This window comes from Liolophura sinensis, chromosome 3 (assembly GCF_032854445.1).
Source record: "Liolophura sinensis isolate JHLJ2023 chromosome 3, CUHK_Ljap_v2, whole genome shotgun sequence".
NCBI lineage: Eukaryota > Metazoa > Mollusca > Polyplacophora > Chitonida > Chitonidae > Liolophura > Liolophura sinensis.
In genome coordinates, this window is record NC_088297.1 from 23,480,055 (window position 1) to 23,494,182 (window position 14,128).

The window sequence follows — 14,128 nt, forward strand, 5'->3', positions numbered from 1 at the left end:
CAGAGACCTTTGAAAGCAGATACATACCAGCACAACCAGCATAGAGGCAAAAACTACAAGGCAGATTAAACACATGCACACTATACTGAGCACAAGTACAATTCAGTACAGCTGTTTATTTCACCTATATGACACATGTGCTGTCTAATTGTGGAGGAGGAGAACAATGCAGACCATTGCATCTCAGAAGGTACTTGATACTCACTATTATCTTAAGTTACCAGATGTGAAGCTACAACTGATTGGGCAGGAGACTGACAGGAGTCTGGCTGTGGTCAGGTTCATCTTATTGCGTCAGATACTTTACAGCCAGCTATGTTTCCTGCCTTGATCAAAAATACAGGAATAACACCTACCTAATGAGTAACCATATATCAAGCGTGGAAATAATTTTCGGTATGAACGTAACTGGAAAATATTCCTGCTACCCACCCAAAAGTTACACTTCATTATACGACGGAGGCCAGCATCATGGTGGGAGACCCACAACCATCCGCAGGTTGCTGGCAGACCTTCTCATGTACGGCCGGAGAGGAAGCCAGCATGAGCTGGACTAGCACTGCGCTAGCACTCTAACCAACGGAGCCACGGAGCCCCCCTTGCTCCTCCCCCCAAAATTACAATTTGTCCTGCACCAAACATCTGGCCTTTGTTGTATTTCTTTTACTGTCGGTCACCGTCCTTCTCCTGGTGTTTTTTTCCAGGATTGTATGATATATACAGTTTCCAATCAAATAGTTGTTTTGCTGCTGGACAGCACAGACGAAACAACAACAACATCATGTAAAGGTTGAATGCACACATGGCTGATGGGGATAAAACCTGACAACAAAAGAACTTCACACATCCTCTATGTGTGGGGAGAATTCACTGGTGGAGGTACCAGGAGTATCACTTCAAGTTACTGATGGAACTTGCCTACATGCGAGGTATCCATATAAACACTATTTTGGTGGCAGACACTCTTCAAGGGACATCAGTCCGCAGAAGCCGGTACCAGAATGTCACCGACCACTTATTGTTACCATGGTCCCCTGCGCACACATACCTGGTCTAAACGAGTGATCCAGGATAGTCAAAATTTCTTCCACGCTTTCTCCTCTCAGCTTCTTGTGACGATCTGAAGAGTGCCATTTCTCACAAACGACCTTGCATGCGCTCTCTATGGCGGCCACACTGTCACCTTTCTGATGGAGACTGCGGCATGCTGTTAAGTGAGAGACACAACGATCACAAGGATCAGCTGGCCTAGATCTAACTGGGGGTTTCTTCTTGGCTTTCTGTGATGGCTCCTTCTGCGTTGTGTCTAAAAATGTACCAAAAAAAAACAGCCACTTTTATATTACAGAGAAAAACCTGCTTCAATAATAAATGTTGATGAAATATACTATGATGAAAAATGTAGTTCTTAATTATTAGAATGTAGTTTGAAATAATAAGTAGCAAAAGGTGCATCTTGACAGAACCAGATAAATACATCCAGACTATTAAAGCTAAAATAAAAATTATGACACACAAAGATGTTCACCCACAGAAAACCGCCATTCTGATGGCAATTCTCCTGTAAAAAGAAATGAATGAACTGTTGTATGAGCTCTGTATACTGCTTATTGTCATCTAGAACAGTGAAGACAATCTCATGACTCCACTGCCCACTCCAGGCTCTTCTCCAGCATCACCCATGCTGTGAACTACCATACTTGACCTCTGATTACCAATCACTCTGATTTCATGCTGCCATAGCTCCTGGATTAATGCACTAAAATGTGGACATCTTGTGGAAATTAAAGCCACAATTGATAACTAAATATTTACCCTAATTGTTGAATTAACATGTTATTTACATCTTAAACGTGGAAATGAAGATGCCTCATAGCATTCCCAACAGGTCACAGAAGAGGCAGCAGCAGCGGTCAAAGTAAACACAATGCTCCTCACCATTCTTTACTGCGGTTGTTTTCCCAAACATCGGGGCAAGTTTGGAGTCTGCGGGGAGGTAATCTGTTGGTGTTTTGCCCTGCTCGTCTCTCTGGTGACGGTCAACGCCTAGACGGATAAGTAGGTCAGCTGCTGATTGGCCGATCTGGTAATTCTTCTTTGGAGATTTGGCCAAGGCATGAAGAAGATTTTCTTTGTTGCCGTTAACAACACACTTTGCCACTTCCTGACGCTTACGAGTTTTCACGACAATTTCCAAAATAGTCAAATCCTCTGCAAGTGGGAGACAGAAACTTCTGGCATTATCAGCATTTAGACATAAGTGTATTTTGCCTGCCTTCTAGAAAAAACAAACAAATGATGCAAATTTCAGATAAGAGAGCATGTAAAGTTATTTGCACATATGGGCCTGGTGTCACAAACAGGCGTACAACATTTTTTCTTATTCATTTTTAGAACGATAATCTGCATGTCACATTTACCGTACCTACGTGCGTGGCCTATATGTGTGTTCATCGTACATATACGACATCTTTGTGAAACTGGGCCCTGGTCTTCTTTTTGATTTTTTCTTGCACAAGAAAGGGTATTTGAAAATATATTTGTTCAGAATTTGGGACCACCGCTTAGTACATATCATCTTTGAATTATAATGTTCTAAATAAGAATGTGATACATGTCTAATAAAATTTTTCAGAGTAAATTTGTGGTTTACGTATATATCTACAGACAAACATTAATTATGATCATATTTATGAATATATTAATACATAAATACGATCAAAATTCAGGTTGAACACATTTGTTAGCTGAAAAGACCAAATTCTAGTTTGTTAAACCAAAACATTTGTCAAATATATTTATTAAACATCCGAGTCTGGAAGATCGCCACTCAGAAACCAGAATTATAAAAAATACGGTGGTTCAAAATACCAACCAGACAAAAACTATTTTCAAGTCTTTTTCTCGTTAAAGAAAATCGAAAAAAGTATTTAAGACCATATTTATAACTAACTGTTATATGGTATCTGTCATAACTAGAGCCCAGTTTCACAAAGATGTTGTACATATACGATAATCGCACATACAGGACAATCGTACAGTAACAATGACATACAAAATATTGTACGACAAATGTGCGCGAAAACTTAGAAATGGTAGTACGGCTACCAAAGAGCTCACCTATAGGAAGTACATGGTTGCAAAACTTCAGCTCAAAAGATTAAGTACTGAAATCACGAATTTGGTAATTTATAGTAATAAATATACACAGAGAGCATCAGCGATGGAACATCTCCCTTGTGGCATTGTGCTTTATATGCATGTAAAACAGCTCAATAAATATATTTCTTAAACTTTGATTGTAAAACACACAATACACTAAGTGGAGAATTTGGTAATTCACTGTAAATAATATGCACACACCATATCAATGATGGAATATTCCCCTCATGTCACTGTGCTCTACATGCAAACCCTGATCTCAATACGAACAGTACTCTTAAGATACCACCCCTAACACTTTGTTTAACTTTTCTTTTTGTTATTGGACGCTGATGCTGACGCTCAGGGTACGAAATAAGCTACATAATTTGTGTTTCTGTTTCATCAGGGATTTAAAGCTATTAACAATTTTCTCTATTTCACTTAATCAGTCCCCATGTTCACTGACCTGCACTGTCAAGTCTTGTTTGCTGCTTTACGAACAATGCGTTTGACTACATCGAAAGTGGTGACCTCAGGAATGAACGAGTGGTTAACTTACCCATATGCAATGCCAGTCGGAGAGCGGCGTGGTATGTCGTATCACCTTTCTGCGACACCATGGTGTCTGGTGATGCTCCCATGAACATCAGAGACAACAGCAGGTTAAACGGCCAGCATACAGAGGACGGTTTGGATTCCACAAGGCTCACCAATTCATGGAGGTTCACTTCTTCAGCTGTCCCTCCTTGGGCTGCCTTGGTTAAAGATTTAGCTCCACCCACTATCAACAATGACAGAACCCACCAATCAGCCTGCTTAGCAAGCCGTTTTATCACAGACGAGATGATGGGTTTTGCCACTCTTCCAAGCATCTCCAGAAATGGTTTGTAATCTGGGAGAAAAAAAAATGAATGGTATTTGTGTAATTTGATTTGCTGCCATACTTGAGAATTTTTTCGTTATATGAAAGTAATGATGCCATCAGTTTTATGGCTGGAGGAAACCAGTGTGATCGGCATAAACCACTGACCTTTGGCAAGTTACTGACAAACTTTGCCACGTGAGACTAACAGATACAGTATGAGCAGGATATTGGTGGAAGACAAGAAGTCTTTAAAGAACACAAGACTGGATAGCCAAAATGGCGAGAGATTGTAATGTGGTAGTGTGGATTTTATAGCAATCTATAACAAACCCTAAAGACAGGTCACATTACGATCCAGTCCTTATGTTGGGGAGAGCTCGCGAATTGTTACTTAAGAAAGTGTTCCTGATGTTGCTCCAGCAGATATGGACAGAATATGTTGACAAGAGCTTGAGAAACAATGATGTAAAATATACTGTAAAGTCACAACCTCAACAAGGCATAGCTGACTCACCCTTGATCTGACTCATCACAGTCACAGCCTCAACAACACACAGCTGACTCACCCTTGATCTGACTCATTAGTCACATCCTCAACAACACACAGCTGACTCACACTTGATCTTACTCATTACAGTCACAGCCTCAACAAGACACATCTGACTCACCCTTGATCAGACTCATCACAGTCACAGCTTCAACAAGACACAATTCAGACCCCTCCGGATGTTTGTCACATTCAAATCCTTCAAGGTATGTCAAGAAGGCATCTTTGTATCGTCCCTGGGATTTCAGCACTCGGCCTTTTCTCCAGTAGCCCTAAAAGTTTGTCAAAATATAAACAATGCAGCAAAAATATCCCACACTGGTCATCATGGAGAAATGACACATGAAGCAAACATCATAACATGTAAAGTAAACACCACAACACAACACAACACAACGCAACACAATGAAAATCAGTACATTTATCTCAACAATTGCAGTTTTATGACTATTGACTGGTTGGTGTTTTAACACAGTTTTCAACAAGATTTCGGTTATATGATGACCATCAGTTTTAATTATATTTGAGCTAAAAGTCACTGATCCATTGATTCCATTAATCTTAGGAAGGCATTTTGAGGTTGGTCTGGATGGCACGTTCATACCCAACTATAAAGCTTTAATCCCAAAGGTAATCTTTTATGACATTTATTGCATTTTAAAAATGCATATTTTGGGGCCATTTGGCTTCTAAACATGTATTTCTGGAGACCAATTTTTAGAGCAAACATAGTACCTTGGGCCAGAACGGGTTATTGAGAATACAAGTCTCGGCATCTTTCAGGGCCGCTTTGAGGTTACCCAGCTTAGTGTAAACAGCAGAGCGGTTACTGTACAAGATGGCTACATCCTGTTTCAAATCCCCACTGTTACCAGCCAGTTTGATTCCCTCTGAATACTTGCTTAAGGCATTTGCGTACGCTCGGTTTTTCATACAAGTCTTGCCAATTTCCCTTAGCTCTTCCAACCTCCCACGGAGATCACCTAAATTAAAAGAAAAGATAACAAATCATATAGCCTGAGTTAGTCAGGAAGAGGCGTGGAAACAGACTAAACGGCCACAGACATATTTAGTCACAAAGAGGCATGGGATCAGACTAAATGGCCACAGACATATTTAGTCAGGAAGACGTGTGGAAACAGACTAAACGGCCACAGACATATTTAGTCAGGAAGACGAGTGGAAACAGACTAAACAGCTCCACACATATTTAGTCAGGAAGAGGTGTGGAAACAGACTAAATGGTCGCAGACATATTTAGTCAGGAAGAGGCATGGAAACAGACTAAATGGCCACAGACATATTTAGTCAGGAAGAGGTGTGCAAAAAGACTAAACAGACACAGGCATATTTAGTCAGGAAGAGGCGTGGAAACAGACTAAACGGCTACAGACATATTTAGTCAGGGAGAGGCGTGGAAACAGACTAAACGGCCGCCAACAAATTTAGTCAGAAAGAGGTGTGGAAACAGACTAAATGGCCGCCGACATATTTAGTCAGGAAGACGAGTGGAAACAGGCTAAATGGTCCCAACATATTTAGTCAGGAAGAGTCATGGAAACAGGCTAAATGGCCCCAACATATTTAGTCAGGAAGACGTGTGGAAACAGACTAAATGGCCACAGACATATTTAGGCAGAAAAGGTTGTGGAAACAGACTAAAGGGCCACAGACATATTTAGTCAGGAAGACGTGTGGAAACAGACTAAAGGGCCACAGACATATTTAGTCAGGAAGACGAGTGGAAACAGACCAAGGGCCGCCGACACATTTAGTCAGGAAGAGGCTTGGAAACAGATTAAATGTCCACATATATATGTAGTCAGGAAGAGGCGTGGACACAGACTTAACGGCCACAGACATATTTAGTCAGGACGAGGCATGGAAACAGACTAAACAGCCACAGACAAATTTAGTCAGGAAGAGGCATGGAAACAGACTAAACGTCCATAGATATATGTAGTCAGGAAGAGGTGTGGAAACAGACTAAATGGCCGCCAACATATTTAGTCAGGAAGAGGTGTGGAAACAGACTAAATGGCCGCCAACATATTTAGTCAGGAAGAGGTGTGGAAACAGACTAAATGGCCACCAACATATTTAGTCAGGAAGAGGCGTGGAAACAGACTAAATGGCCCCAACATATTTAGTCAGGAAGAGGCGTGGAAACAGACTAAACGGCCACAGACATATTTAGTCAGTGAGAGTCGTGGAAACAGACTAAACGCCCACAGACATATTTAGTCAGGAAGAAGCGTGGAAACAGACTAAACGGCCGCCAACATATTTAGTCAGGAAGAGGCATGGGATCAGACTAAATGGCTGCCGACATATTTAGTCAGGAAGAGGCGTGGAAACAGACTAAATGGCTGCCGACATATTTAGTCAGGAAGAGGCGTGGAAACAGACTAAATGGCTGCCGACATATTTTTTCTGATGTGCAATGGTAAATCAACATTTAATCAAAAACTCTTCTGAGCCCACCAGATGTGTCATATTAGAACAGAAACACGATGTTGCACCATTCATAAAAGGAACAAAATGCAATGGACAAAAGGCATTGGATAAAAGACAGTCTGGGTTTGGGTGACATAAGCAGAAGCCTCTGCGCCATGGGGTATAAATTATACAAATATCTTACAGCATGAACCTACAACAAGGTGGCAGTTTTGATTGTCTCAATGAGTTCAAAAACAGTTAGAAGTTATGAAGGGAACTGTTTCATCTGAAGATGAAAAAAATTAAAAAATTATTATTTAAAAAGCCATAATTTTAGTTCTCTTCTATTTTGTCTCATTCTGAAAAATTCATGTACGTCCTTGCAAATAATATCCCTAGAAACAACAACATACCAGGGTCGGGCAAATGTGGGTAGTGTCCCCTGGGTTGGAAGCATTTCCGCTGTAGCAAACTGTACACTTGGTCTGTGGGATTAAGGTATTCCACCGGTAGCTTGCCGGCCTTGTCCCGGATGTCACAGCGACAGCCGTTGTTCAGAAGAAGTCTTACGGCTGTCTCTCCAACTGTTGTATTGGCCTTCCCGGACTTCACCACTATGTGGTATGCCGAGTCCCCATTACCGTCCACTCCGTTCTTCGCCTCGAAATCCGCATGTAATCTTTCCAAAAGGTATTTGAGCAGTTGAAATGACCCTGTGACAAAAACCAAAACAGCACTTCCAATTAAGACTGATACACATCACAGGTATATTCTAACTGCAACAAACAGCTTTATGGGATGACAGCAACATTCTTCTTGTTGTTTGGGGGGTGGGGCGATGTTTTTCTTGATCTTTTCACAGTTTGTGACTGCACATTCTTCCTGTGTTCTTCTTGTCCTCTAATTGATTTCATCTTTTCACACATTGATCTAGCACATATCACTGTCACTTCCTAATCAGACACAGTTTAGTCATTTCATTTCACACAGCTCTTCCTCACATATTCACACAATGTTACTCAAAAGAATTTGACTTAATATGTCATGGCAGACAGGTTTATGAGTGAAAAGGTTGGCAGGTGACGGAATCTATATGTACATCACCAATCAAACACTAATGAAATACATAAGTGACACTTTCGCCACAATACGTCCCAATCCTAAAATAAGAGATATGTTGTCCTTCGTCAACCCAATTTTGTCTCAGATCGCCTTGTGCGAGTCAAGCAAACTTGATCCTAAATCCCCATCTGTCTATGCCTGCTTGTCGGAGTGATCCTACCCCATTCACGGTAAATAAATCCACGAAAATTAGTTCCACGCGAAAATTATGTACTTCAAAGTATCTTGAAAGGTCGGTCGAAACAAAAAAAACCCCAAAAAACAACAACTCAATTTCAGCTAAAAGAAAAACTCAACTTCGCCACATAGTGCTGGTCAGTAAGTGGAAAAATGACTTTTATGAATCCCTGCCCACTTGATGTTATAACATGGTAGTCACTATTTCCACACAAAAGCCTCGAAAAATGGAGAGGTGGTATATTTTTGAACACAGCAAGGTGGGACTTTGAGCCTCTGCTACGTCCAAAATGGATTGTTGCGCAACATCTACCATGCTACAATGTCTTTGATTCTATGGTTACATCATAATGTCTTTGATGTGGCATAATAATGGTGACCTGGGAAAGGGTAAAATAAAATGACATGAAAGTCATTCTGCCAGTCATTTAACAGGTCCTCATTTTGTGTGAAACTCACCACATCTTAATCCCACTGTGAGTGCGGCCAAAAGGGGCAGGTCGTCCTTCTTCATCCACACCGTTTTCAAGTCAGCACCTTCCTTCAGTAGAACCACCGCAAGTTTCTCTCCCCAGCTGTTCAATGCTTGTTCGCTCAGCGAGTTGAGAAGCGCACCCACATTGATACCATCTGCTTTGCAGCCCTTCGCTACGCCATTCAAAGTGCTATAGGATACAGCTGACAGCCCCATCAGCATACGTACGGATTCCCATTTGTTGTGGAGTGACAGTCTTTTAAGAACTTTCTTCCACTCACCAGCAGAGGCTTGGATTCTCTCCACCATGTTATTATCTGAAACAGAGAACAAAATGGTCAGACAGGATTTACTTATTTGATCAGTGTTTTAAGCTGTACTCAAGGCTAGTTCACTGACACGAAATTATCGTGGGAAGAAACCGGGGAAAGCCAGGGGAAAACCTTCAGCCATCCGCAAGTTGCTGCAAGACCTTCCCAAGTAAGTCAGCATGTGGTGAATATGAATTCACAGCGACTGTATTGGTTAGAGGCTCCTCGGTCATTGCGCATTGCTGGCACGCTAATGACCTTAGCCATGGAGGCCCCAGTCAGACAGTACTCGGCGTGGATTTATCCAGGGGTATGTCTCAGTGTCCTTGAAACACCTCATTTTGACAAAATTAACACACGAGAGATTGGGAAAATAGAAGAACATTGGAAATGGATGGCCTGATTTCAAATTCTGGTTAAATCTATGGGATTTGGGGAAAACTCACACCGTTATCAGGTGAGTCAAAAGTGTATTCAAAATTAAAAAGGACTTCATTAAAATTTTGTGAAAATTTTTAGCATGTTTTTGTGACGTCGTTGATGGTGAGATGAATGAACCAGGGCTGCTTTGGCATCACAACATTCCCAAACAGAATAGGAAGTGGCCATGATGTTTTGAGCAAATTATGCCTGCAATCTGATTTTATTCCAGATTTGTTCAGTTTGCTTGAGGCCTAACACAAGCTACGAACTGCACATAAAATAACGGAAAGATGGAACACAGTCAACAATATGAAGTCTTCAGTTTCAGAGCAAAAGCCTTTGCAGTTGACCTTTAAAGTAGGATTCTAATTCTGACAGCCATAATGACAGGTCCAAATTGGCCAATCAGCAAACCCGATGTTAAAATCTAGTGAAATGACTACCTCGCTCTCCTCAAATCAGTTCACCCTCTGCTTCTTGTGGCTGACCGTTGTCAGTTCTGGAGGTTATCTAATTCGCCTTTCACCTTGGTTGCCAGCTGTGTGTTCTTCACCAGACAGTCTTCTCTCCTCCACTTTGTGGGTGACCTTTGCCAGTTCTGGAGGTCGTCTACATGCACCTTTCACGTTAGTTGCCAGCTCTGTGACCTCCACCAGACAGTCCACTATATGCCTTTTTGTGGGTGACCTTTGTCAGTTCTGGGGGTCGTCTACACTCACTTTTCAGCTGTTACTGACTGTGTTATCTCCACCAGACACCTCACCTTCTGGCCCTTTGTGTGTGACCTTTGTTAGTTCTGAAGGTCACCTACACTCACCTTTCACCTTAGTTGCTAGCTCTGTGACCTCCACCAGACAGTCCACTCTATGCCCCTTTGTGGGTGACCTTTGTCAGTTCTGGAGGTCACCTACACTCACCTTTCACCTTAGTTGCTAGCTGTGTGATCTCCACCAGATAGTCCACTCTATGCCCCTTTGTGTGTGACCTTTGTCAGTTCTGGAGGTCACCTACACTCACCTTTCACCTTAGTTGCTAGCTGTGCGATCTCCACCAGACAGTCCACCCTCTGCCCCTGGGTCACTCCATGCAACATACTGCTGGAACAATAGCAGGTCAGTGCTTGGTCCAGTGCACCTAGCAAAGCAAGGGTCTTTGCAAACAGCCAGTTGGCCTAAAAAACAAACACAGAGAAAGCCCCAATACATATGTTCAACACTAACCAGAACTGTTCTGATAACGGTCAAACTACAGGTGGATGAAATATTTATGCATTTATTTGATTGGTATTTTACAGCATACTGATAATGTCACTGAGAGGACAGCAGCCAAAATCATGGTGGGAGGAAACCAGGCAGAGTTGGAGGGCAGACCTTCTCGCGTACCATCGGACAGGATGCCAGCATGAAGTAAACTTGAACTCACAACTACCCCATTTGGGGAGAGGCTTCTGTATCATCAACCACTTCTTAGTGATCATTAGGCCATGGGAGCCCCCCTCTGTGGGTACATGATGAGGATATGTGGCTACATGTATAAAGGTAAAAGAAAAAAAAAATGACATTAAACATGTTGATTTCTTATCTCTCCAAGAATTTATTTGAATGAACTTTTACACAGTTGGCAACAACACTTAGCATGTACAATTGATGGTGGAAACCCAGTGGAAACATACAGTACATGGACGTTTCTGCTTTGCATAGAAGTTGTAGCCGTAGACAAGGAAGGACAACTGCCACATGGCAAGAATAAATATACAGTTGAGATTATATGACAAAGGTTAAGCTCTTCACAAGAAATAATAGTAACCAATCTGACGAGGAAATTCAGTGACATGAGGTCGCACAAACCAATAACAACCAAGTTTACCTGGAAATCTTGAGGCCTGTTATATGACAGCTCTGAAGCCTTCTCCAGCGCCAATTGATACAAGCCCATTTTCTGGTAGAGCATCACCTGGGTCAGCAGAACGTGACATATCTGTTGCTCCACCACCTCGACTGGCAGCTGCTGGTATATACCGTACGCCTTTTGCAGGTGCTGCTTGGCTTCGTCATACCGACCTGCAAGCATTGCTGTTTTCCCGGAGTTGACGAAGTCTTGCGCTATTCCAAACACGTTCTGCGCTGATGATTGAAAAAAAAGTATATATCCTCCACCAGTGTCTTATCACATATAACTGTAGTCCCGTTCACACAGTCTGACTTTATGTGTGTTTTATATAAATTTTTTTGGAGGTTTATCATTATGATCAAGGCTATTTCACTTAGGCATATGTTTAGCTTAGCAATTTTTAGAATGGTGCTGCAACCTGCCCATGAAATGTGTGCCATGCCCTCTTTCTTTGTCCAGCACAATGTTAATATACAGGCAGTGGAAACCATGCCCCTTTTTTGAGCATTGTGTCTTCGTACCCTGCAACTTTAGACTTCTGGCCAGAGGTCAGGTTAGACAATGGCGGCTTGGTTTTTCCTAACATTGGTGAAGAAATCTCAGAGTAAACCACTTAAATTTTGTGAGTTACTGCCAACCCCTTCCAGGTGTGACATAACTTCCAACCTCTCCCAGGTGTGGCATAACTGGCAACCTCTCCCAGGTGTGACATAACTGCCAGCCTCTCCCGATTGTGACATAACTGTCAGCCTCTCCAAGGTGTGACATAACTGCCAGCCTCTCCCAGGTGTGAGATAACTGCCAACCTCTCCCAGGTGTGACTGCCAACCTCTTCCAGGTGTGACTGCCAAGGTTTGCCATCAACCTGTGGATGGTTGTTGGCGTCCCCATGGCTCTACCTAGTTTCCTCCAACCATAATACTGTCCTCTGCCGTAAAAGTGTGAAGTATTCTCGAGCACAGCTCAAAACATGAAGCAAATAAGTAAACAGACAAATCATACTGATGAACAGCAACTGGTATCCAGTGAACTTTAAGAAAGATGACATAAGGGCGCAGACACTACCACTTATTGCCACCAGGAACATCAAAATGTCTGACTTTTCTTTCTAGATACACTTAACTGCTTTCAATATTTTCTCTCCACAACAGGGATGAATTCACTGCCGCTGTCATTAACTCATTCATTCATCAATATGAAAATGATATACTATATGTGTACTGCCATTTGTTTACAACACTTTATTTATTTATTTATTTGACAGGTGTTTTACTCAAAAATATTTCACTCAATGGTACTATGACGGCGGCCAGCATAATGATGGGAGGAAACCGGGCAGAGCCAGGGGAAATCCAATGGTCATCCGTAGGTTACTGACAGACCTTCCCACGTAGGCTTAGAGAGGAAGCCTACATCAGCTGCACACCAACTCACAGCAACTGCATTGGCGAGGGGCTCCTGGGTTGTTGTTCCGTGTTGATATGGTAAGCCTTCATGGTTAAGGTGGTCCCTCCCACCATAATGCTGACCGCCATCAAATAAGTTAAATATTCTTGAGCACAGAGTAAAACACCAATAAATAAACAAATTTGCCAAAGTGGCTTTTTCTAAAATATCAGGTGCCTATTTCCAGGATTTTTATGTCTTGAAACATACCAAACCCCATGGATCCAGTCATCATGTGTTGAAAGGCTAACACATCTTCCAAGCTGGGCTGTCTGTAAGGGGGCTCAAACGGGTTGGCCCAGGGAGGCCCTCTAGGGGGGCCACCAGATGCCATCAGGGTCACAGCCTTATGCTGCCTTCAGTCCGTAATCTGAAACACACACAGGTATTCAGTCCATTTTCGGTGTCATCTAGGACTACAGGTGCACATAAAAGTAGGCAGGTGGACAGGAAGTTCAAAAATGAAAATGAAACAAAACTTCAGAATTAAAGGAAAAAAAACCCAAAACAAATATGCTAATGTGATCTTTCCGAGGTACATGTAGTTACCTGTATGTAATGTTCGATGTAACTACATCTGCCAGTGTGGTAGACATTATAACATTTCTGTGGTACATGTGGTTACCTGTATGTAATGTTTCGATGTTACTACATCAGCCAGTGTGGTAGACATTATAACATTTCTGTGGTACATGTAGTTACATGTATGTAATGTTACGTGTAACTACATCAACCAGTTACCTGTATGTCACTACATCAACCAGTGTGGTAGATACAACATTTGTGTGGCACATGTAGTTACTGTTGCTACATGTAACTTCCTTGTACAAGGCGAACCAGAGATTTGCCAACACCAAGGCAGTAGTTACATTGATTTAATGTGTCGTATAGCCCACTGTGAGATAGACTGCTCATTGCGAAGAGATCTATTACAGTTTTGTTGGCAGGCGTATTTGTCCAGGTATACAATACTAACTACGTGACAGGTATATAAGTGAATGGCCTAACATGATTGGCTTTACATCACAGTGGCCATATGGCGATAAGAAGTAGGTCAACTACGTGCAACACAAATGTACCCAGTGCCCATACACAATGCTTACAACATACACGTGTGACGGTATTAATGTACATACTGAAGTTCCTCAGTCTTCAATAACAGTCAACCTGTGCAATCATGTACTCTCTGTTCCTAATATAATATTCAACTTCCTTGTATGTATATGGCTCGTTTTAAGAAGCAGTTGCAGGTTGCACCATGCACCTGGTGTATTAAACCGTTAACGCCC

The 14,128-nt window shown here is 42.0% G+C and overlaps 1 protein-coding gene across 1 annotated transcript in view; it reads right to left on the reverse strand.

The window, feature by feature from the left end:
* LOC135463482 (TPR and ankyrin repeat-containing protein 1-like) overlaps nucleotides 1-10,839 on the reverse strand; it is a 31,468-nt gene extending 20,629 nt beyond the window's left edge. The window contains exons 1-8 of the mRNA XM_064740739.1: nucleotides 10,521-10,839; nucleotides 8,754-9,086; nucleotides 7,409-7,708; nucleotides 5,292-5,539; nucleotides 4,678-4,828; nucleotides 3,704-4,036; nucleotides 1,939-2,211; nucleotides 1,049-1,306 (exon numbers count right to left, since the gene is read on the reverse strand). Of these exons, the coding sequence (XP_064596809.1) occupies nucleotides 1,049-1,306; nucleotides 1,939-2,211; nucleotides 3,704-4,036; nucleotides 4,678-4,828; nucleotides 5,292-5,539; nucleotides 7,409-7,708; nucleotides 8,754-9,086; nucleotides 10,521-10,596 (1,972 nt within the window). The 5' untranslated portion in view covers nucleotides 10,597-10,839. The remainder of the gene's footprint in view (nucleotides 1-1,048; nucleotides 1,307-1,938; nucleotides 2,212-3,703; nucleotides 4,037-4,677; nucleotides 4,829-5,291; nucleotides 5,540-7,408; nucleotides 7,709-8,753; nucleotides 9,087-10,520) is intronic.
* Nucleotides 10,840-14,128: the final 3,289 nt, after the last annotated feature.